Source organism: Danio rerio, chromosome 24 (assembly GCF_049306965.1).
Source record: "Danio rerio strain Tuebingen ecotype United States chromosome 24, GRCz12tu, whole genome shotgun sequence".
Classification (NCBI taxonomy): domain Eukaryota; kingdom Metazoa; phylum Chordata; class Actinopteri; order Cypriniformes; family Danionidae; genus Danio; species Danio rerio.
Window position 1 is genome coordinate 30,372,501 of NC_133199.1, and position 26,492 is coordinate 30,398,992.

At 33.9% G+C, this 26,492-nt stretch overlaps 4 protein-coding genes across 8 annotated transcripts in view; 1 reads left to right on the forward strand and 3 right to left on the reverse strand.

The window, feature by feature from the left end:
- Positions 1 to 1,486, reverse strand: part of cops9 (COP9 signalosome subunit 9) — a 4,312-nt gene extending 2,826 nt beyond the window's left edge. Inside the window, 2 exon segments of the mRNA NM_200847.2 lie at positions 854 to 926; positions 1,270 to 1,486. Coding sequence (NP_957141.2) covers positions 854 to 926; positions 1,270 to 1,332 — 136 coding nt within the window. The 5' untranslated portion in view covers positions 1,333 to 1,486.
- A 361-nt stretch (positions 1,487 to 1,847) lies between these two features.
- otos (otospiralin) lies at positions 1,848 to 3,625 on the reverse strand. Its single transcript, NM_001302628.1, is given in 4 exon segments — positions 1,848 to 2,453; positions 2,792 to 2,815; positions 3,363 to 3,429; positions 3,563 to 3,625. Coding segments are annotated over 3 exon segments (273 nt in total). The 5' UTR covers positions 3,424 to 3,429; positions 3,563 to 3,625; the 3' UTR covers positions 1,848 to 2,265.
- Positions 3,626 to 5,265: 1,640 nt separating this feature from the next.
- On the reverse strand, positions 5,266 to 9,758 carry apodb (apolipoprotein Db). Its single transcript, NM_001037695.1, is given in 5 exon segments — positions 5,266 to 5,850; positions 5,928 to 6,013; positions 6,100 to 6,221; positions 8,060 to 8,187; positions 9,695 to 9,758. Coding segments are annotated over 4 exon segments (561 nt in total). The 5' UTR covers positions 8,177 to 8,187; positions 9,695 to 9,758; the 3' UTR covers positions 5,266 to 5,614.
- Positions 9,759 to 11,257: 1,499 nt separating this feature from the next.
- mynn (myoneurin) lies at positions 11,258 to 26,174 on the forward strand. Of its 5 annotated transcripts, none has more exons than XM_073940030.1 (10): positions 11,258 to 11,342; positions 11,817 to 11,856; positions 13,599 to 13,707; positions 13,773 to 13,888; positions 15,502 to 16,796; positions 19,730 to 19,889; positions 20,054 to 20,232; positions 20,347 to 20,430; positions 21,764 to 21,850; positions 24,744 to 26,174. In XM_073940030.1, exons 4-10 carry the CDS (start codon positions 13,881 to 13,883, stop codon positions 25,139 to 25,141), a joined length of 2,211 nt encoding a protein of 736 aa, XP_073796131.1. In that variant the 5' UTR covers positions 11,258 to 11,342; positions 11,817 to 11,856; positions 13,599 to 13,707; positions 13,773 to 13,880; the 3' UTR covers positions 25,142 to 26,174.
- The last annotated feature ends 318 nt before the right edge of the window (positions 26,175 to 26,492 follow it).

Here is a 26,492-nt window from a genome sequence, read left to right on the forward strand (position 1 = left end):
AACCTTGCCATGAAAAAAATGTTTTTTACCAAAATAGTGAAACGCTTTCTACGTTTTTAGCATAGGCTTCTATTTTACAGGACTGTAAAATACTCAAAAATGTCTCTGTCAATGTTCTCAAACTATTATATGTTATTTACCAAAGTCACAGTGGCAATTTCACATCCGTCACATCCAAAACAGAGAGAAGTCACATCCATAACAAAGCTTTTTTTCCTCATAAATACAAAGATGTCAAATAAAATCAATGATTTTGTTCTATAGTAAACCAACTCTTATCCTTTTGATTAGCATTGTTTCTTTTGGGTTGTGCAGTTTAATTCACAGAATTTCTACACAGTTTAAACTCACAGACTTTTTCGGTCAAATCCATAACGCACGTTTATTTCCCTCATTTAAAGTACAAAACATGTTTACAGATTTATATTTTTCTGATCCCTTAACTATGTGGTTAGTTGTTTTGGAAAACATAAACAGATGTTTCGATATAATGTTAACATATACTTTCTCTATGAATTTATGTTTTGAGATTTTACAGTAAATGTCACATCCATATTGCTGGAATACGAGTTGTGCTATATAATGTTTTATAGTAGTTTTATTCATGCAGCACAGACTAAAAGAGTTATGTTGAGATTTAATAATCAATATAAATTAATTAAAGTGAAAATACATAAAACTACAAGCTTTAAATTAAGCTCCACACAAGAATTGGTTAAAACAACAAGTTTTCTAACACCACAGAAATAAAAAATGCTGCTTTGTGCTATTTATCACTGCAATTTGTTGTTGTTTTTTAGGAAAAAGAGTAAGAAATGTTATAGAACAGTCATGCTGATTTTGTGAATCTCACCATTGAAAAAGTCTGAGTGAACTGCCTTTTCATTGGCGGCCAGATCCATCAGTAGACCCGAGCTTCCCCCTGCCTGTCAACGCACAACACTACAATATCAATACTGAACAACAGCAAAAAAAGACATAATTAAAAAAAGACATTATTTTAAAATATCTTTTGAGACATTTAAAATAAAAGGTCTCACTTTTATAACAAATATTAACAAATAGTGCATTGAACGAATAACATAGCGCCTGTAACTTATGTGAAGAAAACAAGCTAACATTAGCGTTACATAATGTCGTAATGTACACATACTGAAATTAAATAATACATAAACCTGTTTAATAATATACAAGCATGTACACTTACACTTACAGATGCATATTCTAAAACATCTCATCACAACAGCACAAAAACATGTCAACACCAACCTCATCCAGATCCACATACGGGCCCGCTCCCTCAGGAAACATTTCGTCAACTGCTGGCTTCATAATGTTTTCACAGGTATTTATAAATCGGTGAAAATTAGATGATAATTTGAACGGAAAATATGTTGTTTTCAGCTCGCTGTTACATTCACCAAAACAATCCCTTCAGCGCGTCTCTCTCTTTCCGGTGGTGTTTTGATTCTCGATCCGATTCGTGAACTGACGCTTTTGAATCGAATCTTTATTTTTAACCCTATTTCTTCTGGAAAACTTTAGCTACTGATTTAACAAAATATACATTTCAGTGTCCATGTTAAGTTAAATTTACAAAATATAATTTATTTTACATAAAGAATAATACGAAATGCAAGTGTGTGCTTAAATCATTCAAATAATCATGGAATAGTAATTATAATTTATTTTAAAAGCTTACTCTATACTGTCTACAGCCAACATATTGGATAATTAAATAAATTGATTATCATCCTACATATGTCTTAACAATTATAAATCATTTAAACACTTAGAAATGAATCATTTGTTCGTAAAATAAAGCACCGACATAAACAGCGAAATGAGGCTGAATATTTTTTATTTAGTTCAATGTTTCAAAGACAGGATCCGATTCTTTAGAACAAATTGCTCTAATGAATCGATTTCCCAAATCGACTCATTAATTGTGTAACGTCAAAATGTGACCGGCTCGAAAACGGGTCCCACTGGCCCGGTTGGAGAACTGGTCCTCATGATTGTTAGTGTACTATAGTGTTGGTGTTAAAGTAATATTATCACATCAGATTTACATTTATGGTTTTATTCCATACATTTGTTACTGCATTTGTCAACAACTCAATCATGCAATACTAAGCAGTTAAACACACTACAATGAACCATTGACAGATTTATACATGTTTATAGTAATATGTTTAAGGATAGGGCACAATATTCATCATTATAGGTCTGTAAATGGTGTTTAGTAGTTATACAGTGACACTTTTAATGTTCATGCTGCTCAGCCACTTCATAACCCAGGGTGTCTCCCAGATGCTGATGGGCGAAGAAAGTTCTGGCCAGTTGATTGATCTGGTCGTAGGCCCCAATGCTGCGGAAATATTCCACATAGTTCCAGAAATCCGAGGTGGAATATGACCAGTAGGGAACAGCCGGGGGATTTTCATAGGGTACTGAGAGAGAGAGAGAGAGAGAGAGAGAGAGAGGGAGAGAGAGAGAGAGAGAGAGAGAGAGAGAGAGAGAGAGCAAAAATAGAGCTTGTGTATTCATTGCATTCCTGAATTGCGGATGTGTAACTGCAGAAATCATGTTAAAATGAGCCTCTTTGTCTTCTCAAACACCCCAACAATGTTAATGTAGTGAATACAATTACCAAACCAGCACAAACATGACAATCAATCCAGTAATTTGTTCAAATAAAAGCATTATAATCAGGTCTTAAATCAATGGATTACTCTATTAATATAGCACAGCAAATGGTGTGTAAACAAGTTGTAAATAATCTGTTTACCTCCTTCAGGAATGACTCTGGCATCTGTGAAAGGCGAAAAATGAAAGAAAGTGAATAAAATCTGAAATCTTCCCTAACAAAGAGCTGATTCATCCATAGAAAACTGAGGATCTCCAGAGGGATTCAGGAAATGTGTGAGTTTCCTCCTCAAATATTATTCCTGATGAACACACAGCTCAAGCCTTCATTGCATTTATATATATATATATATATATATATATATATATATATATATATATATATATATATATATATATATATATATATATATATATACATATATACATATATACATATATATATATATATATAATATAATATAAATATTGCTTATATATATATATATATATATATATATATATATATATATATATATATATATATATATATATATATATATATATATATATAAATGTAAAATTTTGCAGTTTTTATTTAAAAATTCTACATTTATATTTAACATAAGTTAATAAAATTTGTCATAATATATGCTATCTTTTTCCGGAAACATGACATGGCTTTGAAAACAAATATGATAATGAAAGTAATACGAGTAATTTGAACTACTTACCACTGAGATTATTTGCAAGAAAACATAGCAGAAAAACACAAAAAAACATACTCCTCTTCATTCTTGCCTGAAAAAAAAGAAGTTTATATACTAAATAAATTTTACAAGAGATGTGAGCTTGAAAAATAAGCATGCTAAACTATATTCATGCATCCATTTCATTAAAAACATATTGCCGATTGATTTGGAAATAACATTACCTCCTCGGCAGTTGATTGTATGAGGTATGTTCTTTTCTTGGAGCTGAGAAGATGTTGTGTTTCACTGGTTTTGCAGACTGGACCCCAATTTAGGAAACTTTGTCCCCTCCCAAACTAAATCTACATCATCAAAACCCACCTTAAGCATGATGCACTGTTCATACTAGTTTATCCTTCTAATTTGAAGCATCAACACACTCAAATCAGAAGACACCCACTAATATATCTATTTGTGTAGAAATACATTATCTACTATTAAATCTTGTCATGTTTACAACAGAAGTAGTTTTATCCTCGTAAGACCCAAATAATTTTTTTCTTTTCTTTTGTCTTTTATTTCCTACATCCTTTGAGATTAAAAAAACATGGTTCTACAATTTTTTTTTACATTAATTTTATTTTTAATTTTACAGCATGTCCACTGTAGTAGACCACAGGACCATTTTAGTTCGAAACGACCACCAAACTCAGACAACAAAACTGTACAGGATATAGCTGTAAAGGGATATTAATCCAATGTTAATGTAATAAAAACTAAACAAAAGCCATTTTTTTTTCCTTTTGTCTTAAAATTCCTGAAACACATTAATCTGAAAAAGAGCCGAACTCAAAAAAAGGAAGTGATGTTAATCCAAAACTAATTCAACATAAAAGCGATTTAAAACTTATTGTCATTCTCTAATAGTCTCTAATTCTCTAATTGTCAAACTCTTAAGTCAGAGTCTCCCTCAACTATAAAGTATCCTTTCTGTTTCAGTTCTGCCTCCTACAACATGCAGTCATTAATTACGTTAAGATGGTCCTGTTGTCCACTATAGTGGACATTTTAAAAAGACTGATATTTTGAAACACAAACAAGTTAACTGATTTAAGAGCTAAATGGATTGTTCCTGACACTTTATTCATTTTCTTTTCGGCTTAGTCCCTTTATTAATCTGGGGTCGCCACAGCGGAATGAACCGCCAACTCATCTACCATATGTTTTACACAGCGGATGCCGTTCCAGCTGCAACCCAGTACTGGGAAACACCCATAAACTCTCATTCGCACATATACACTACGTACAATTTAGCTTACTTTCCCGGAGATGGGTTGCAGCTGGAAGGGCATCCACTGCGTAAAAACTTGCTGGATCAGTTGGCGGTTCATTCCGCTGTGGCGACCCCAGATAAATAAAGGGATTAAGCCAACAAGAAAATGAATTAATGAATGAATTTAGCTTACCCAATTCCCCCATAGCGCATGTCTTAGGACATATGGGGGAAACTGGAGCACCAGGAGGAAACCCAGGGAGAGCAGGCAAACTCCACACAGAAATTCAACCTATTCAGCCAGGGCTTGAACCAGTGAACTTCTTGCTGTGAGGCGACAGTGCTACCCACTGTGCCACCCGACTCTAATAATTAATTATCTATTAAATACCTTCTAACTATCCTTCAATCCACTATCGGCTTTGCACATTTATCAGTTTTTAATCATTTAAAATTAAGCTAAAGTTAGTGTGAGGATGAATATGTTGATTATTTTTTTATATAAAGGTTAGACTGAACGATGATAAAATATTTTTGACATTTGTTTTTAATCAATAGACCCTTTACTTGCATTTCATATTTTTCTATAAATATAAAAGCACATTTGTCAATTGCATTTGGTGCAGACACTAATAAGATGCCTCATCCAACACATAAACATCAAAATAAGCATTTTAACATCATTTCATTTAATGTATTATTATTTCCATAGAAATCCAAACTCCACAAAGCATTTAGAAAGGCCCAGCATTTATCTATGGTATATACAGTACATATCTATTTAACTGTGTAGAACAAGACTCCAGTGTATTCACAAATAAACAACTGTTTATTAAAATTAAGGAAAGACATAGAAGAGAACTTCAAATAGCTAATGTTTGTTATTTTTGGTAGTGCAAAACTCTGTATAGAGCATATATTATGTGTTAGATTTTACGCAACACAAACATATTTATAATCATAATTCAAGCCATTTTCTCTCGTTCTCTGAAATATAAATGTATATATTAGCCTTTGCTGTTTAAATGGGATTATCACATCCTTGCTGATCTGTAGCAAACATTTTGCTCACATCGATGTTATCACGTGAGAAGATTTCTTTGGCATGATAGACGGCCTCTGCAGGCAGAAAGCGGGATCGTGACAATATCCAGGCGTAATCCACATGAAACAGCCGCAGAACATCAGTGCATGAATAAACTAGAGATATGCTGTTGTAGTCAGTGGACAGGATCCAGTATGGGGCATAAGGTGTGACTGTAAATAAAAAAAAGAGACGGTCAATTTTTGATGTTTGAAAAATGAATCACACACAATTAAATTCAATAACTTACAATAGGAGAAACTGACTCCGAGCTTAGCCGGCTCCTTTATATCCTGGATGATTGCCGTGCCTTCTGCTTTTCTGATTTTTCCTTTGCTGTTATATATAAACACACACCAATAAGCAAAGGTGACAACATATAGATTTAAAATTTGATTTGATTTGGTTAATAAATGACTCACTATGTCTGAATGTTGAGAACTTGGACGGTCTTGTCAGGTCTGAGCATGTAGTTTGCCTCAATACACTTGCCTTTCTCAAAGGATGCTGGGAGCTTTTCGATTTCATACCACTTTCCAAGATACTTGAAACGAAAAGCAAAGCCATGGTTCAATCAAAAAGGAAAATTAGCTACTAATAGATACTACTGCTTTTCAATAGATTTTTTTAAGGAAATCTACCACAGCCCTTAAAATAGCAGCAAGTTGTGACTACTTACTAGTAATAATTAAATAATATACTAGTGTCTAATATAAATAAGTGCAGGTCAACATGAATGTTGCCATCTAAAATATTGTGTGGACCAAACAAGCAGACTAGTAAAAGATGGATCTTGATTTGCTTCTGAACAAACTTAAATGAACTGAAGAAAATGTGAGTACAGCACAGGGCAAAACCCTCTAAACAAGCATAAGACACATTGTTTCAGGATGCTGTTATAACAATGCTCAATTCACAGCTGAATGCAGGCAGCGAAAACACATTCACTTTGTAGATGATTTGAATATTTGTCAATCTGATAAAATTCCAGAAAATGTTTAAATATTTTATTCATTTGTTATATAAGGGATAAAGTACATTCAGGAGCATGTTATCGCAGCATAAATCCTGACAGGCTTATCAGCTGTTGTATGTTGTATGTTTTTTTAACTGTTGTACACTCAAAAAAAAAAAATGCTTGTTCAAACTACTTATTTAAAATGAGTTGAAACAACACAATTCTTATTTTTTGTGGACAAGTTAATTGTTTTATGTTAATCCAGATAAATTAGTAAACATTATTAAGTTAACTTAATCGGTTTGGGTTGAAACAGCATGAAGAAATTATGTGGAACCCAGTATTTTATTTACAATGTAAGCCAGGACTTCATTCTGTGAAAACAACCACCTGAATGTATTTTATCCAGCTTATTACTCGGCTACTTTCCACAAAACATAAAAATTAGACACAAAAAAATTATGTTTTGAGGTGTAATAGTTTATTAATTATTCAATTAAAAGCAAAGCTGACAGAAACGAAAACAGCTGTTGAAGTACGTTGCACAAACATGCGCACTATTCAGTCACAAGATGGCGCCAAACCGTCAAAAAAGGAAAACTGACAGAAACGAAACTGGCTGAATGAAGCATAGAACTACATACGTGTTATTTATTTACAAGAAGACGGTGCCAAACAGTTCAAAACAGTCAAAACTCATGCCGTGACAGACGTGCAGAATTCATACACATTTTTACTGCTTTTCTACAGTGCATGTTCAAATTTATTACAGCAGCTGCATATCACAAAACACGCAACAGTTTAGTTTCAATTTATATTTACATCTCAGTAAAATAAAATGTTGATAATGCTTACATTGCACTAATAATGTGAGAGTATGTGATTGGCCAAGGACAGAAAATAAGTAAATAACCTGTATTCAAGTGTACAGAAAACTGTTTTTCATGACTTTTCCAAATCTTTGTGGGTATTTCTGTTTTTCCCAAACTTTTCCAGTCCTGGAAAATGCCATGTCAAAAATTACATGACTTTTCCAGGTTTTCCATGACTGTATGAACCCTGTATGTGGATGTAGGCTAAGTTTATTGATATGAACCTTAAACTGTGAATGTATTTACCAACTGTCAAAGTAATTTGAAGTTCCCAGATGAGGTTGCCTTATTTAGAGGTTGTTAACTGGGAATAATACATTTTAATTGTTGCCACTGACCAATCATAAGTGAGTGTTCCAGACAGCATGTAAAAATAACTGATAACAATAGAGTGTAAAAGCAATGAGTGTGTTGTTCAGCACAATCTTGTCTAAAAATAAAAGCCTTAAGGTTAATAAATTCTTTAGATTTGGCTTTAAACATGAAAGTTAAAAAGTGAACCAGAACTAAATCCAACATTTTATTTGATTGGTCCAAACCAAACTAACCTACCTTGTCTAATTCGAAGTTAGGCTGAACCATTGGTGTTGGGCAGGGCCCCCATCGAAAGACCTGAGCGGAGACCAGGGGGAACAGAAGAGGGATGAGGAACACAATCCCGGCCTTCATCCTGACAAAACCTGTGTTGTGTGATGAGCACAAGATGCATTAGTCATTTAGATATAATGACAATGATTTGCCACAGTGTTAAATGGATATTTGTTTTCCACCGGCATGGTATAATTTGCATAACATGCCATTATCTAATTACAGTAAGGGTTGGTTTACATGCCTGGCTTTCTGTTTCTACATTCAAATATGCTGGCATGGATACACCATATATGCAAGGCTTTCTAGGCCTTTAAACTAAATGCACAAACTTTGTGTCAACATGCGGTTTAAACATGATTCTAATGTATGTGTATTCATGGACTGTATGATATTGCGAGGGAAATTTAAATTTTCAAATCATTTATTTACCCTCAAGCGGTTCTAAACTTGTTAGTGAGTTTTTTCTTCTGTTGAACACAAAAGAAGATATTTTGAAGAATGTTGGGAAATCTCAGCCCCTGACATCGATAGTAGAAACAAAAGAAAATTATGGACGTCCATTACTGTTGTTTTCCAACATTTTTCAAAATATCTTTTTTATTTTCAACATATTTTGTGTTCAACAGAAGAAGTGAACTGTTTGGAACAAGTAAAGGCTCAGTAAATAATGACAGAATTTTTCTAAAAACAATTTAACGAAATTAATCTCTTTGAAGGTTTTTGGGCACAATTGTGTTAAGCAATCTCATAACTAATTAAAATTTGGGTGAATTATTAGTTAACTCATACAGATCTGTATGATTTTCTCACACCCCAATGTTATTTAGATTAGCTGTGAGACTTTTGTGCTTACTTTCCTAATTACTGAAATTGTATGGATAAGCCACTAATTTGCAATAATGTGCTACATTTTTTTTATCTCATTCTTACCAATATTACTAGAAAAATATTATCTAATAACAAGTTGTTCTTGTCTCAAGAGAACTTGATGTGTTCTTTTCATGTCTCTCTTTGTGAAAAGCTCCTTTTACAGTTCAATTCACTAAAAAAAGAATATAGCCTATCAAGTGTGTGTGTTTTCTAAAACCAATCTTTTGTGAAGAAAGGCTGGATTTTTTAAAGTAAACCTGTCAGACTTGTTGGACTTGTTTCTATAACAATTCGCCACAAATACACATGCCACTTGTCACATGTGTACTTGCTATGTGTTATAAAAGTGTGTGTTACGAAAGCTTTCGATTATCACTTATATTTATAAAACTTGGTTTTGGGTATTACTTGGGTAGTAATAAAATTACATTACATTTACAAAAACAAAGTATCATTGGCTATTAACTAAATTTACAGCAATTCTTTTCTTAAAAATGAATTAAATTGTATTTAAAAATTAGAATAAAATCATAGGTAAAGTTATCTGCAGACAAAAAAAACTTCAGACAGTTACACAACACACAAATTAAACATTATGAATATGCACACCACATTATATACAATATTATTAGAATTATGATCAAATATCACACTACAGTAAAGGGTAATATGTGACAAAAATACGTGACAAAACAGACATAAGATCAATGCAAAGTGAATAGATACCTGTGTGTTATTGAGCGCAGAGCTGAAGGTGTTGAGTGTGTGCTGCTCCAATGACCATATGCAGGCACGGGAGGAGGACACACTAATAACAACCTGAGATTGTGTTGTAACAAGAGGCAGATGATTATGTAAATAGGAATCATGGGAGCAGAACTGCATAGATGAGGTGTGTGCTGTCAAAGTGAGCCAGTATCTGTTTATTTGGTATTTTCGATTTTGCGTAGACCTTTTGTGTTAAAACAGTGACATAATTTCACATACTAATTTGGGTCAGATGACCACAGTCACTAAACTGATGATCAGTGACATTCCCACATGCAGAAGTCAGACCCTTAATGCATCATTCTTGAGTTCTCCCTTTGCTTATTATAAACAAACGACAAGGACATGATGTATAACTAAACAGCTACGGGTATTGTTATATAAGTTGGATTACTTAATACAATTACAGACTTGCCTTTTTAATTCACTTTATGATTAATTATATGTGAAGACATGGTTGGTTTCGATTCAGGATTCCATACTAAAGTTCTTTCATACACCATTTCATCCTTAAAAATGCTGTTTTATTTCTGTGTTATAAATGTGATCATTCTTGTGCCATTCAAGAAGATTTTTGTATAGGTACTTTATATAAGTTTATTCTGTAAAATACTTTAATTAAAATAAATGTGTAAAATAGTTTCTTATATTAATTTTGTTTTACCTTATTATAGCACTTATAGAAAAACCACATGAGTTTTACAAGCGCAATCACTTGCCAAAATTACTTATGCACGTGATTTTTTTTAATAAGATAGATGAAAAGACAGAAAGACGGACGGACAGATGGACAGACAGATGGAAAGACACCATAGATGGATGGATGGATGGATGAATGGATGGATGGATGGATGGATGGATGGATGGATGGATGGATAAATGGATAGACAGACAGAAAGATGGACAGACACAATAGACAGACAGACAAACGGACGGATGGATAAAAAGACAGACAGATAGATAGATAGATAGATAGATAGATAGATAGATAGATAGATAGATAGATAGATAGATAGATAGATAGATAGATAGATAGATAGATAGATAGATAGATAGATTTTTATTTCATTTATTAAATGTAGTGTCAATAAATCTAATGTAATAACAATATTTGAAATAGTGTGACTCAATATTGTAACAAGAATAAAAATTAATTACAAGAATAAAGTACTCAAATGAATGTTTATAAAAAGTGAACTTGTCACAGTCGTGCAATGTTATTGGCCTGAAGGATCGGTAAAATTAGGTTTTTCTCTTTTTTATTTTTATTTTTTTGAATTATAATTGAGTAGCTGTACAAGTGTGCATTTATATGCTATTATATATTAACGTTATATGAATATTCAAATTCATAAGCATACTAACATTTTAGGACGACAATGAAGTAAAATTACTGTATTTACCTCCTTGAATTCATGAGCTTTTAGGCATATCCATGTGCCCTGCTTTCTGTCTTTCTGGCTCCACCTAACGGTCATACCTGCTTTTTGCTTCAAACACCGGAAAGAATTCATACGGGAGGATGTGACGTCACCGACCAAATCCCCTTGAAGAGCTCGAAAATGGCCGTCAAAGCAAAGCGATTTTAATCTACTGTCGAAATAACGTGAGACCTGAATTTTTATTCAAAATTCAAATTCTGCTTTATAATGATTAATCCCATTATTTAATTAATTATCGGCGTTGTGTTTGTAATGCATAGACTGAACATGTGAACTGCAGCTCGCGCTCTACCGGATCGAGCATTTTCGAAATAAGAGCCCTTTGTTTTGCATGTCAAAATTACAAACATTCCTCTCTGCATTCATTCCCCGTTCACTGCATGTGGCGGTTTTAATGTACATTTTACAGCTAGAATTATTGAGATCATTCCAATATTTTGAGTAACCTATTAACGATGATAGTTTGTCAGCAAATTCGTTATTGCAGGCAACTTTTGAGCAATGGGCGGGAACTTTTATCTTAACTGATATTGTCAAGTCTGAAACTAGCGCTGGTTTTATATAACGTTAGCATTATGATGTACATGTATGTTCTCTCTCTTTTTTTAACATCTATGTGTGTTTCATTTCATTTACAGGTTTTTGGGTGTTGTTTAGACCATAAGACATTTACGTGAGGTAAGTTAATTCTTTTGGTAATATTGTTTAATGCCTACAAAATTATTGTAGCTATAATTATAAAGCTATAGTTCACTTAAAAGTAAAATGTACTCACTTCCAAGTGGATACAATTTTATTATATGTTTTTTTTTCTGTTGCACACGAAATGCATTTGAATATCATCTGGTGGATTTTATTTTTAATTTCTACAGACATTATAAGTTGGCCCACACGGAATCTGCGCAAGCAGAAACACGCAGATTTTTAGGCCATCATTGAGCCTTTTATTTACTTGTATAAATTTATATTTATTCAGTTTTTAAGTTCATTCATTCGTTTTCTTTTTGGCTTAGTCCCTTTATTCATCAGGGGTTGCCACAGCAGAATGAACCGCCAACTTATCCAGCAAATGTATAAGTTGCAGTGGATGCCTTTCTGGCTGCAACCCGTCACTGGGAAACATCTATGCACACTCATTCACTAATTTAGTTCACCCAGTTCACCTAAACCACATGTATTTAGACTTGTGGAAGTTTGTAAATTAATTTCAGTAATATTATTGACTAATATTTGGGGACAAATATTTACTTTATTTGGAGGTCTGCCAGCGAATTCTGTTAAGATTTTCCAATATATTCAAAACTCAGCTGCTTGCGTGTTAACTCATACCTCATCTCGTTCTCATATTACCCCTGTATTACACTGGTTTCCCGTTAAGTCACGCATCGTTTTTAAAACCTTGATTTTTAATATTCAATGCATCCAGAAAGTATTCATAGTGCTTAACTTTTTCCAATTTTTTGATGTTACAGCCTTTTCCTAAATTGATAAATTCCTTTATTTCCTTAAAATTCTACCCACAATACCCCATAATGACAATGTGAAATAAGATTTTTGAAATTGTTGCAAATTTATTAATCATAAAAACCTGAAAAATCACATGTACATAAGTATTCAGGTACATTCTGGCTGTTTCTCAATTCCAAGAAACAGAGAACAGACTTGTGTTCTTGTGGAGACCGGTCTTGCCAGGTGTCCTTGGAAGAACAGACCCGGGAGACAATGAGGACAGAGAATGCATCCTATGAGAAATGAGAGGTTTTTTATTTTTAATAAATTTGCAACAATTTCAAAAAATATTTTTTCACATTGTCATTATGGGATATTGTGTGTAGACTTTTGAGCAAATAAATTAATATTATCCATTTTGTAATAAGGCTGTAACAAAAAGTGAAGCGCTATGAATACTTTCCGGATGTGGATGCACTGTATAAAGCGGTTCATGGTTTTGCTCCTGATTATATATGTGATCTGATATGCTCTGGAATGCTCTTCCTACAAACATCAGGAATGCCAGTTTCCTGGACTGTTTCTTAAAACTCTAAATGATAGCCTCAAAATAATTCTGCATAAATCCGCAGATTTTTTACAAAATCTGCAGATTTATGCGGTATTGTATTGGGAGATGATTTTTTTACAATACAGTTTGTAGAGTAATCGTATCTGTCTTTTAGTAGATCTATTAGATAAGAGACTTGCTTTGTTTATCAATTAAGTGGATCTATCTGGATTTGCATTTGTAAACATTAAATAAAACTTTTTTTTTTTTTGTATATTAAGTTTTTGGTTTTGATACTCCCAAACTCATTCCACATAAATCCGCAGATTTTTCTTTTTTTTTTACAAAATTCTGCACAGAAATAGCAAAAAGTGTCAGCAGATTCTGTTTGGCCCTAATTAAGATGTTCTTGATATTGCAGGTTTTGCCTCTACACGTCATGCCACATATCACTCACAGTGAGTTTCTTCTGGAGCAGCTGAAGAGGCAACGCGAGAGAAGCTTTCTGTGTGACTGCACAGTATCCATAGGTCAGGCTCAGTATCGAGCACATCACAATGTTCTGGCAGCCTTTAGTGAATATTTCTCCACACAGTCTGTTGATGCTGGAAGAGAGGATCCCACCATAACTTTGGACCCTGAGAGCGTGAGCAGTGCCATCTTTGAAAAACTACTGACTTACATTTACACCGGAGATCTGAATATGGACAGGTGAGTTTGGGGAAATTTATCTTCATGGTTATACAGTGCACAATGTTTATATAGACATTAAAATAATTTTAAGATATAATTTCAATATGTGTTGGTGTAGTTTTATCAATTTGCAAACTTGTAAAATAATGAAACTTATTTTTTATTTTACAGATTATATAGTTTTACAGTATAAGTATAGATTTAAAAATTTATATTTACTAGTGGATATTAATCTGACACTGTGTTGTAGTTTTCTTCACTTGTAAATATTCTATTTAATTAGCACAGGTTTACTTTCACCTTTATATATTGTACTGTAATATTAGCTATAGTGAACTGATAAAATGTAGTAAATACTTTAGTATACTTTACTTTTTACTATAGTAGTGTAATTTACACTATACTGAATCATTTATTGCATTATCATGGGAACTATAAAATTACTTCACCAGAATAATTCAAGTACTTTACTTTAGTATGGTTCAAAAAGACTGTAGCATTTACTATAAATTACAATAGTACTTAAAGTGGGGAAAAATACTCCCTATTTACCCTAAATTGTAATGCAGTACTGAATATTTTGTTTCTATTTGGTTATTGCATTATCATAGGAACTATAAAACTTACTTCAATGCATTTATTTAAGTACTTTACTATATTATGGTTAAAAAATACTATAGTATTTACTATAAATTACAATAGTACTTTTTAAAGTGGGGAAAAATACCCCATATTTACCCTAAATCATAGTGCAGTATGGAATATTTAGTTTCTATTTGGTTATTGCATTACCATAAGAACAATAAAACTACTTTAGCACATTGAATACTTTCCTATAGTGTGGATCAAAACAACTATAGCATTAACTATAAATTAATAAAGTAATATACGAAAGTGGGGGAAAATACCTCCTATTTACCCTAAATTGTAGTGCAGTACTAATGATTTTGTATTTGTTTGGTTATTGCATTACCATAAGAACCATTAAGCTTACATCAATTGGTTAATTCAAGTACTTTACTGTTGTATGGTTCAAAAAGACTGTAGCATTTACTATAAACTATAATACGTTTTAAAGTAGGGAAAATACTTCCTATTTACCCTAAATCTTAGTGCATTACTGAATATTTTGTTTTTATTTGGTTATTGCATCGTCATAGTAACTATAAAAACTTACTTCAACGCATTATTTCAAGTACTTTACTATAGTAGGTTTCAAAACACTGTAGTATTTACTATAAATTACTATAATATTTGTTATATAGGGAAAATTATTACCTATTTACCCCAAATCTTAATACAGTACTAAATAATTTGTTTAGTACTGTATTGATATAACATTTTATAATTATATCATAATATTATACATATAATATATGCACAATATTTATATTAGCTGTCAAAAGTTTGTCTTAAAATATCTCAAGAGAATGCTTTAACTCAATTTAAAAAAAAGGGTTTCAAAACTGTAATAATATTTTACAATATAACTTTTTTTACTACATTTTGATCAAACAAATGCTTTTTTGGACATACGAAGATTCAAAAGCATAAAACAAACCAAAACTATCTAAACATTTAACTGCTTCTATGTAAAATATTAATAATTATTTGTGCTTCATTGTCTGCAGAGAAGAAATCGAAAGCGTTCAGAAAGCTGCATCTTATCTTGGGATGCCTGAGGTTGTGGCTCGCTGCACTTTATCTCAAGATAACATAAAAAATGTTGGATCGCCCATGAGACAAGCGGAATACGAGGATCCACGATCTCCTCTAAGCCCAGATGACTATGAGCCTTTAGAGCCGATCTCGGAGGTGGAGGAGCGAGAGCTGCTGCGAGAAGACAGAGCAGGCGACGATCTCGTGTCAATGGATGAAGCCCAGTCGTCCAGCGACCAAACCCCTCAGAGAGTTGGAAAGAGAGGGAGGAAACCTAAAACCAGGCTGTACGAGGATGAGTTTGAGGTTGAAACCATCAGCGCTCAGAGCGGCAGAGGAAGAGGTCGAGGAAGGCCGAGAGGACGGCCAAGAGTCAGGCCTTTGAGTTCTGATTCCACTGATCAATCGCCAGCACATCAAGCTATGAGTCCAAACGGCAGCTCAACAAGCAGAGGATCCGGGAGACCAAGAGGTCGTCCCAGGGTTAGACCACTGTCCACCGCTAATGAAGACCCTCGCAATGTTGAAGATGATCCAGCAGCAAATAAAGATCAAGAAGTTGAAAAAGGAAATGAAGAACAAAAAAAGGAGACTGGTGAAAAAGATGACGGTAAGAATGACACAGATAACCCAGAAGAAGTCACAGCTTTCAAACGAGGCAGAGGAAGACCACGAATTAAACCGGTATCTACTGAAGACCAAAATACAAACTCTGAGAACGTGACAACAAATGCTGAAGACGGATCAGAACCGGCGAAGACGAAAGACAGCGAAGGTACGGGCCGTAAAAGAGGAAGACCACGAAGCAAGCCCGTTTCTTCTGAAGATCCTGAATCTGTTATTTCAGTGGAGATCAGCGGAGAAGAAGCTGGCGAAGAAACCAGTCAGGATGCTGAGAAACACACTGAAGAAGGAACCGAAGATTCAGAGTCCAATCCTGGCAACAGCGTCCGCATCAGCAAAAGAAAGAGGATCTTAAGTCGAAAGCTGAAAGAGAGCCAAGCAGGTGATGAGGAGGAGGAGGAAGAGGAGATGGATGACGAGTTTGAGAATGATAATGAGGACTGGGCAGGGGAAGAGGAAGTGAAACCGGTGCAGGACAAACACAGGCCTATTTGTAACATCTGTGGGAACCTGTTTTCTGAGATGAGCAGTTTGCGGAGGCACATGCGCATTCACAAGGGCCTTAAACCCTATCAGTGCACGCTCTGCACGCGCTCCTTCAGACAGGGCAACCAGCTGAAGACACACATGCGCATACACACAGGTACGGCTCTAACTTGAAGAAGCTTCAACAATTCAACTGTATAGTTTTGTCTGGTTTAGACCAGTCATGGATTTAAAAAAAATGACTGTTAAACCACCAGTATGTGATGGCAATTTGTTGTCTTACAGGGATAGTTCACCCAAAACTGAAAATGTTGTCATTATTCACTCACTTTTAACTTGTTACAAATCTGTTTGAGTTTCTTTCTTCTGTTAAACACAAATGAAGATATTTTGAAAAACGTTGTAAACCTGCAACTATTAACTTTCATAGTAGGAAGAACAAACACTATGTAAGTTAATGGTTCCAACATTCTACAAAATATCTTCTTTTGTGTTCAACAGAAGAAACTCAAAGATTTGGATGAACTATCCTTTTAATGAGTGATTCATTGAATGATTCAAATTATTTGCTGAAAACAACTGATTCATTTAGAAACTGTGCAAGTTGCTGTCTTTGATCATTGATTCACATCATCGATTCAAAAAGAGAAAGCAAACACATCAGTGGTCCGAGATGCAAAAATGTTGTGCTCCAGCTTTGTTTTCATTGGCAAAACAGAACCTAATATTGTGGGTAAAATGTTATTTATTCAAAATGAACCTTTGTTTATCTGCTTAATCATTGAGTTAATGCTTAATGATAATGTTCTTGAAAATGTCACACTTCAGGATAATTATTAACTATATCATTTCTTATCAAAAACAAAAGCCCACGCAGAGATTTTGTATTATAACTTCAGTTATAGGGTCATTTGAAATCTAGTATAACTTTATCGCACAGCGAATGCTTTTAATCTCTGAAGTGTTTGTTTTTTCAAAGTGAGTGACAAACTCGATCATTTAAAGTTTTGCTTATAATAATAAAAATAATACATTTTAATTATACTGCGCTTTTCTCAGACCCAATGCGCTATAAGGTAGTATCAAAGCAGAGCAATAAAAAAACAGTAAAAAAAAAAAAAAACACCACAATAAAATTTAATTATTAAATTTACCAAAATAATCAATCTAAGTTAAAAGCAATGGTAAAAGGTGAGTCTTGAAGTTTCTTAAAACAATCAAGAAAAGTGGCATTCCCTATTCTGATGGGTAGACCATTTTGTAGCCTAGGCGCACACTGTACGTAAAACTTCGACTACCCATGGTTTTTAGTTTACAGCATGGCTGATATAGCATAGGTCCAGATGCAGAACGAAGACTGTGGGTGGGAGTGGTGAGAGTTATCAGGTCAAAAGTTAAATGCTTTATATGTTAAAACTAGGGTCTTAAAATCAAAACGCAACTTACCAGGAAGCCAGTGAAGTTGCTTAAGTACAGGGGTGATATGTTGGCTTGAGGAAGTGTGTGTCAACCTGTGCTGCGAAATTTTGAATACACTGTAAACATTTAAGAGAGCTTGTTGGTAGATCCCCAAAGAATGAGTTACAGAAATCAAGACGTGATGTGATAAAGCCTTTCTGCATCCGGTCCTGTTAAAAAAGGTCTAATCTGCGCAATGTTACATAGGTGAAAGTCTTTGAAGTGTGAGTTAAAACTGAGCTGCGCATCAAAAAGTACCTGGGTAGAGGGAGTTCATCAACAACTGTTTAAGGTGCTATTTATTACTGTGATTCGGTTGTTTGATGCATATTTTTTGTGGCATTTTTAAATGTTTACCCTGTGAAAGTGATAGTTGTATATTAAATGTAATTTAGTGGTTGAAATTGTTTTCCTCTGTAGAATATTACTTTAAACATTTATCATTTTCCATAAATTTGCTTATATATTTATGTATACTGTAAAAAATTTTGGGTTCCACATAGCGGTGTGTGATTTTGGGTAAATATCTAATTGCAAGATTTATATATATATATATATATATATATATATATATATATATATATATATATATATATATATATATATATATATATATATATATATATATATATATATATATATATATATATATAAATTTAGAGATTAGCAATTTAGGTTTGATTTGCGATTTAATTTTGTTGTCAAGCTTCAGCTCAATAATCTTTATCTTAGCTTCTTACTTCTAAAATGCTGTGAGTTAGTTTAAAAAAGGAATTTAAAAAATTTTAACTTAAGCATTTATTCAAGTTTGTTTTTAAAAATTCAGAAATGAAACGCTCATTTTTCACTAGAGCAAACAGTCAACACAAATAGAATTTATACTACCTTTCTGTAAACATGCTGAACTCAAATTAGGGAGATAGTGCAGCTTAGTATAAAAACAAAAAATAATGATTATAATAATACAGAACACTCAACAAGATACAATACTGTTGCTTGCTATTAGATTGAGTGTCACTGGCAATTCTTTCAATTGAATATAGCAAAACACCTTTATAGCAAGCCTGTGGTGCTTTTTTAGGTGCTGGTTGTTGTATGTCCTTGTGCTGTGGCAACATTTCTTACAAATTACCCGTTTTGTTTAGAGTCTGTGACTTTAAAATCAAAATATTCCAAAATTACCGATGTACTGTTTTGTTTTTAAATAAAATTGTCTTTTAATGCTTCTGAAGCGGCAAATGCCACCATCTTACTCGTAAGCGATGTCCTGTTTGTGTTTTTTATTGTGGGCGTTCCACATAGTTTGGTTGTGCAATTCTGATTGGGTAGTACGAAACTGTGCTCACTCAATTGGTTAGTAAGTCTATCATACACAGTGGGCAGTCACGCATTTGCTCCGGGCGGGGAAATTAATTAATAAATGTTTCATATTGCAGCCTCTTGCGATTAGCTAATCGCAAGTTTTAAATTGCGATTCAATTCCGATTAATCGCACAGCCCTAGTTCTCCACAATTAAGTTGTTCCAAAACAAGCGTAAGAATTGTGTCGTTTCAGCTAGCATTTTAGATAACAACAAGCAGCAAAAGTAATTTTTTGAGTGTAGAGTGATGCATGTTCTGTGCTGTTTTCAGGAGAGAAGCCCTTCACCTGTACGTCCTGCGATGCGCGGTTTGCTCAGAAGTGTCAGCTGGTCTATCACTGCCGCATGCATCATGGAGAAGAGAAGCCGTATAAATGTGAATTCTGTGGAGCAGCTTTTGCCACATCTAGCAATCTGAAAATTCACATACGGTATGTGTGAAAATAATTCATAAACAACTTATTGAGTTGTATTCCAAGTTATTTTGTCAGAATGTAGTCTACTGGATAATCTGGTTTGCACACATATCAATAATAAATAAATTAGTGGAATAAAACGCTTGTATGAAGATGTGGTTTTTGCTGTTTTCTCTCAGGAAGCACAGTGGTGAGAAGCCGTATGAATGTGGAGAATGTGGGAAGCGCTTCACTCAGGCCAGCACTCTAATGTATCACAAGCGGCGACACACTGGAGAAAAACCATACATCTGTGACACCTGCGGCATGGCCTTCGCGGTGTCCAGCTCACTCATCGCACACAACAGGAAACACACGGGTGGGTTTGTGGTGAATTCAGAAAAAAGTCATTTACTAACTAAAAACTAAAATCATTTAATACTGTATCGACACCCCTGGCTGTTTTTAAATGATGCATACATTTATGTTTTAGGTGTGACTCCGTATATATGCTTGGATTGCGGAAAGCCTTGCCTAACTGCAGGTGAACTTCGGAAACATATGGATGTCCACAATGGTAAATTTGGTTTTCTTTTTGTTGACTTTTCGAAATGAGAAAAGAATTAATGATATTTTGAAAGAAAATCTCAATTGTGTTCTTGTTTAATACACCTTTCTGTGGTTTAGTTAGTTAAATATGGACCTATTCCACTGCGTGGTACAGTATGGTATGGTACGGCTCTGTAAGCTTTTATCGTTTCCACTGTCCAAAGGTACCTAAAAGCGAACCCTTTTGAAAGGGTACCTAGCACAACAAATTGGTACCCTGTGCCTTGTTATTATTTTCTAGGCTATATAAAGCATGAGCGGCTTCGCATTCTGCAGAGAGCTCACCGCGCGTCTATATTTAAATAACAAACTTTCTTGAGCTCATATTAATTAACATGCGCGTGATTATAAAGTGCTTCTGACGTCCGATCCTTTCAGAAACAGACAAACGCGAGAGTGAAACGTGAAAAAACAAAGGAGCAAATGATTTTTTGACAATGCTTTCTAACAAGAGGCTACATGTGCTGCTGAAGATTACACAGATGAGAGGTTTGCCCTGACTGTGGGCTATAAGTTGTGTGTTTTTCAACCTAAATAAGGACTAAATGTATGCTGTGTGTAGTTTTTCTGTAATTGGTAACATATCGGTGACTGTAAGGGTCTGTATGTGTTTATATATGTTGCATTTATTTATTTCATATAATCGCAGACTTTACAGTAGGCTATTTCACACATCATTGATCTGCAGTTATAATTAAATCATGTTCATAAAAGTTAGTAACAAACATTTATACACAAGTATTTATGTGTATATAAAGCATCTGTTTTGTAAGAAGAGCTTCTCGTATAATATGTGAACGACCAATACAGATTTACTTTGACATTTCCTCGAGCGAGAATGACGTCGACTGAAACTGTTGTACACCACTTCCACCATTGGTACTCTTTTGTCTGTGGAAACACAAGCCTGATAAAGGTGACCCGTACTGTACTGTACTGTACCACTCTGTAGAAAAAGGCCAGTAGATACACTACAGGCTTTTTAGTAGCACCACTGATTTACAAAGGATGTACCGGGTAAAAATGCGTTTTCCCATTTTAAAATATGTTTTTTTTTTATCTTGCAATTTTAAGAAATAAAAGTAAAAATCCACCTTTTAAATATTTTGATTACAGTTTAATATAAAACAAAAATATGTTTTCCAGCATATATTTTGTGATTTAAAAAATAATATTGGAAAAAAAAGAAAAGAAAAAAGTAGTAAAAAATTTTCAAGATATTAAATTGATCTTCAGAAAGATTGTTCAGTCAGGAAAAAAGTTAAAATCTATACAAAAACACATGTTTTTTTCTCTTGTAGGAGCAAGAAAAGTAATTTGTAATCTGTGTGGAATCATATTTTCAGACATATACAGCTTGAAGAAGCACAGCATCTTGAAACACAATGGTAAGTGTTAAATACTTTCTTTCCTGTTCTTTCTTTGTCCATCATTCTCTCCACAGTATAACCATCAAATAATTAAAGACTTGAATTGACATATTACTCTGAATCAGGGGTGTCCAAACTCAGTCCTGGAGGGCCATTGTCCTGCATATTTTAGTTCCAACCTCAATTAAACACACCTGAACCAGCTAATCAAGCTCTTTCTAGGTATACTAGAAACTTCAAGGGAGGTATGTTGAAGGAAGTTGGAGCTGAACTATGCAGGACACCGACCTTTCAGGACCGAGTTTGGCCACCCTTGCTTTAAATAGACCATCCTTAAAAGTTCTCAGAATAAGTCTTTGTGCATCAATATTACGGGTGTGTTATATAGTACTGTACTGAATTGAATACAAAGAGAAAATAATCTGGGAAAACAAAAAAAAAAAAACACAACTCAAAAGGGATTTTATCACAGATAAGTTTATAATGCTAGAGCCCATTTAAAGGGCTAGTTAACCCAATTCTGTCATCATTTACTAATCCTTGATGTTTTTTAAACCTGTATCTCAACACAAATCAAATTATTATGAAACGGGGTGACACGGTAGCGCAGTGGTTAGCACTGTCGCCTCACAGCAAGAAGGTCGCTGGTTCGAGCCCAGCTGGGTCAGTTGGCATTTCTGTTTGGAGTTTGCATGTTCTCCCCTTGTTTGTGTGGGTTTCCTCCGGGTGCTCTGGTTTTCTCTTACAGTCCAAAGACATGCATAAGTGAATTAAACAAACTAAATTGTCCGTAGTGTCATTGTGTGTATGGATGTTTCCCAGTACTGGGTTGCAGCTGGAAGAGCATCTGCTGTGTAAAACATGCTGGATAAGTTAGCGGTTCATTCCGCTGTGGTGACGTGCTGTGGAGAACATGCAAACTCCAAACAGAAATTGACTTTCATAGTATTTGTTTTATTATGGCCTTTTTTCCTACATTCTACATTCAACATTCTAAAAATGTTCTTCTTTTTTTACCATACAATGTGATGGTATTATTCTCCTCACAGATTAACCATCAAATATTAAAAGACATATTGTTAACATTACATATTATTACATATTACTTTAAACAGACCAGGCATAACCCTCAAAAACTTTTTAAAATGTTACAGATGTTTTAAGTATTACAGTACTGTACTGAATACAAAGAGAAAATAATCTGGAGCAACAAAAAAATTAAAAGCATAACTCAAAAGAGAATTGGCTACATATAAGTTTATAATGCTAATACCAATTTAAAGGGCTAGTTTACCCAAAAATTACAATTCATTTAACATTTACTCGCTCTTGACATTTTCCAAACCAGTTTGTTTAACACAAAATAAATAAAACATATGAAATGGGTAAATATTGACTTTTATATTATTTGTTCTATTATGGATATCAGTGTTGTCTTTTTTTCAGCATTCTTCATTATCTTCTTTTGTGTTCTACAGAACAAAAAAAAAACTCAAACTGATTTAGAACAATTTAAAGATGAGTAAATGATGACAATATAGTCATTTTTGGGTGAACTATTAATTTAACATTTTTCAGTTCATATTTAATTAATGTTGTTGTTGTTGTTGTTCTTTCACCCAAACTTATTTTGACAAAATATACATATCATATTTTTTATCTAAACACAAAAACTGGTTAAAAAAGCAAGCCTAATGTTATTTTCATAATAGATAAAAATGCATGAAGCCAAACATACCCCTCAACCAATTTTCACTACAGTTGAAATAAGAATTATTAACCCCCTTGAATTATTAGCCCCCCTTTTTATTTTTTCTCCAATTTATTTTTAACTGAGAGATTTCTAAAGCATATTTCTAAACATAATAGTTTTAATAACTCTTTTCTAATAACTGATTTATTTTATCTTTGCCATGATGACAGTAAATAATATTTTACTAGATATTTTTCAAGGCACTTCTATACAGCTTAAAGTGACATTAAAAAGCTTAACTAGGTTAATTAGGTTAACTAGGCAGGTTAGGGTAATTAGGCAAACTATTGTATAACGGTGGTTTGTTCTGTAGACAATCAAAATAAAAAATAGCTTAAAGGGGCAAATAATTTTGACCTTTAAATAGTTCTTAAAAAAATTAAAAACTGCTTTTTATTCTAGCTGAAATAAAACAAAAGACTTTTTCCAAGTGAAAAAAATATTATCAGACAAACTATGAAAATTTCCTTGCTCTTTTAAACATTTGGAAAAATTTAAAAAAGAAAAGAAAAAATAATTTAGGGGGGCTAATAATTCTAACTTCAACTGTATATATGCATTATTTGTAGCGCAGCTTTATTATTAAAATGATTAAACTCCTTTTTACAAAATGTAAAAAAAAATGTGTTTCTGGTGTTCCTAGAGTGTGTATGTGGAGTTCCAGCTCAAAATATCCCACAAATAATGTTTTAACTCTTTGAAACTGCCCCCTACAGGCTTTGATCCTAATTGTGCCATTTTGGTGACTGTGGCTTTAAATTCAAATGAGATTGTGCTCGTTTCAAAAAGTGGGTGGAGCTACAAATGTGTCAGCATAGTGGCAGATTCAAAACAGGACTAACATCCTATGCTAATGAGGGAGAGACTAATGGGTGGGGCTTTCCCCCTATAATGACACGGGAGAATGTCAATCAAAGTATTCTGTTGACTGATTTAATCAAGTGTGAATATAAAAAATTTAATTAATACCTTTTTACCATTAGAAGCTGGTTATATTCACACACTTTCAACACGCTCTATAAAAGCTTTTTTTTTTTTTTTTTTTTTTTTTTTTGCATAAAATGTCCCCTTAAGTTTTTTTTAAAAGACATTCAACCCATATCTGTAACTAAAGTAATATATCCAATCTAAATATATATTTTTAAAATCATTTTGCAGTCGTTCCAGAACTAGAGACGACTCAGACTTCCAAAACCGACCCGACGCAGTGTCCCCTCAACATCCCGATTGACCATCAGGGCCTGATCGCGCGTGTTCGTTCAGCTCTTGTCGATTCACAAGACCACGAAATTCAGATGGAGCCTCCACTGCCTATATTGCCTCCAGAAACGTCTCTCATCATCCAGCAGTCGGCAGAGCCTCAGATGATCATCCAACATGCAGACGGCAGCGAGCCCTCTATGATCTTCCAGCACGCAGAGGCATCTGAAGCTCCAATGCTCATCCAGCACGGAGAACCCGGAGAGCAGGTGAGCTACGTGGTGGAGCAGTACGAGATCCCAGCCACCGCCGAGATGGAGCACACGCAGATCGTCATCGTTCAGACCATCGATTAAATAAATAAACGTCAGCTTTTACTTCCGTTTTAAATCTGTGTTCTCCATCCGTCTTGTTTTCTAAGCTTGTGAATGATAAACTCTTTTGAGAGTGTGTGGAAATGAGATTCTCTCTTTTTTTTTCCATTCAGAACATAATTTGGATCACTTATACACACTCGGAAATAAAGATCAAAAATTGGACACCTTCACAGCAGTGTTTCTCAACCCTGTTCCTAAAAGCACACCGACAGTACATATTTTGGATGTCTCCTTTATATAATCCATTCATTTAAGGTTTTGGAGTCTCTACTAATGTTCTGTTGAGTTGATTCAGGTGTGTTTGATTAGGGAGGGGTTGAATATGTGTACTGTTGGTGTGTCTTTAGGAACAGGGTTGGGAAACACTGCTTTAGAACAGTGTTTCTCAACCATGTTCCTGGAAGCCCACCAACACTGCATGTTTTGGATGTCTCCTTTATCTGTCACACCCATTACAGGTCTCTCAGTTTCTGCTAATGAGCTGATAATCTGTGTGGTTGGTTAAGGAGACATGGAAAATGTGCAGAGCTGGTGGTCCTCCAGGAACGTGGTAGAGAAACACTGCTTTAGAATACACTTTTGTACCTTTAAGTTACTATAAGGTACACATTTGTACTTTTTGAGTGTTGAAATGTACCTTTAGGGACTTGTTAGGAACAAAATTGTACAGTGACAGATTTTGCACCTTTATTTCTGAGAGACAGATGTGTTTTCTGAAATGAAGGGAAGGCCAGATTTGGGTTAAGCTATAATTATAAAAGCAAAAGCATTTCGGTTTTGTATGTTTGAAAAGGCTTTTTGTATTTAATTGAAAAGACAGTACATCTATATGCTTTACAGGTCCTCCAGATGTTTTCAACTGTGTCTTTTAGAAGTATGATATGTAAATAGCTATAATGTTATATATATATTTGACCCAGTGTCTGACCTGTTTCATAATGATGTGAAATCATTCGGATGCTCTAACAAACTGGGCAACTTTTTATAATAAATCATCTCACGTATGACGTAATTGTTGTGGCTGATGTATATTTGAAAGTAATGGATTAAATGGCGTTATTGAAGACCAATGGTAAGTCATTCTCAAGATTTAGTGTTCGTTTCTTCATAAAATGGTGATGATAATACATAAATGGGTAAGTTTCCGGTCTCCTTGTAGGTTCTTGTTTGTTTTTGGGGGTTTTTAACTTTATATAAAAAATTGATCCACTGAGTATAAATAAACAGTAACAAATATTTTTATTTATTTATTTGATTTTGACCATTTAAATTCAAAAACAGTCTATTCCTTGTTATTTGTACGTACTGATATATTTTAAATATGTTAGCA

Excerpts from the sequence above, each read along its gene's own strand:
- mynn (XM_005162774.6), top strand. The coding sequence starts at position 13,617 with ATGCCACATATCACTCACAGTGAGTTTCTTCTGGAGCAGCTGAAGAGG. Across the intron at positions 16,797-19,729 it reads ACACATGCGCATACACACAG|GAGAGAAGCCCTTCACCTGT; the intron begins GTACGGCTCTAA and ends TGCTGTTTTCAG. Across the intron at positions 19,890-20,053 it reads AATCTGAAAATTCACATACG|GAAGCACAGTGGTGAGAAGC; the intron begins GTATGTGTGAAA and ends GTTTTCTCTCAG.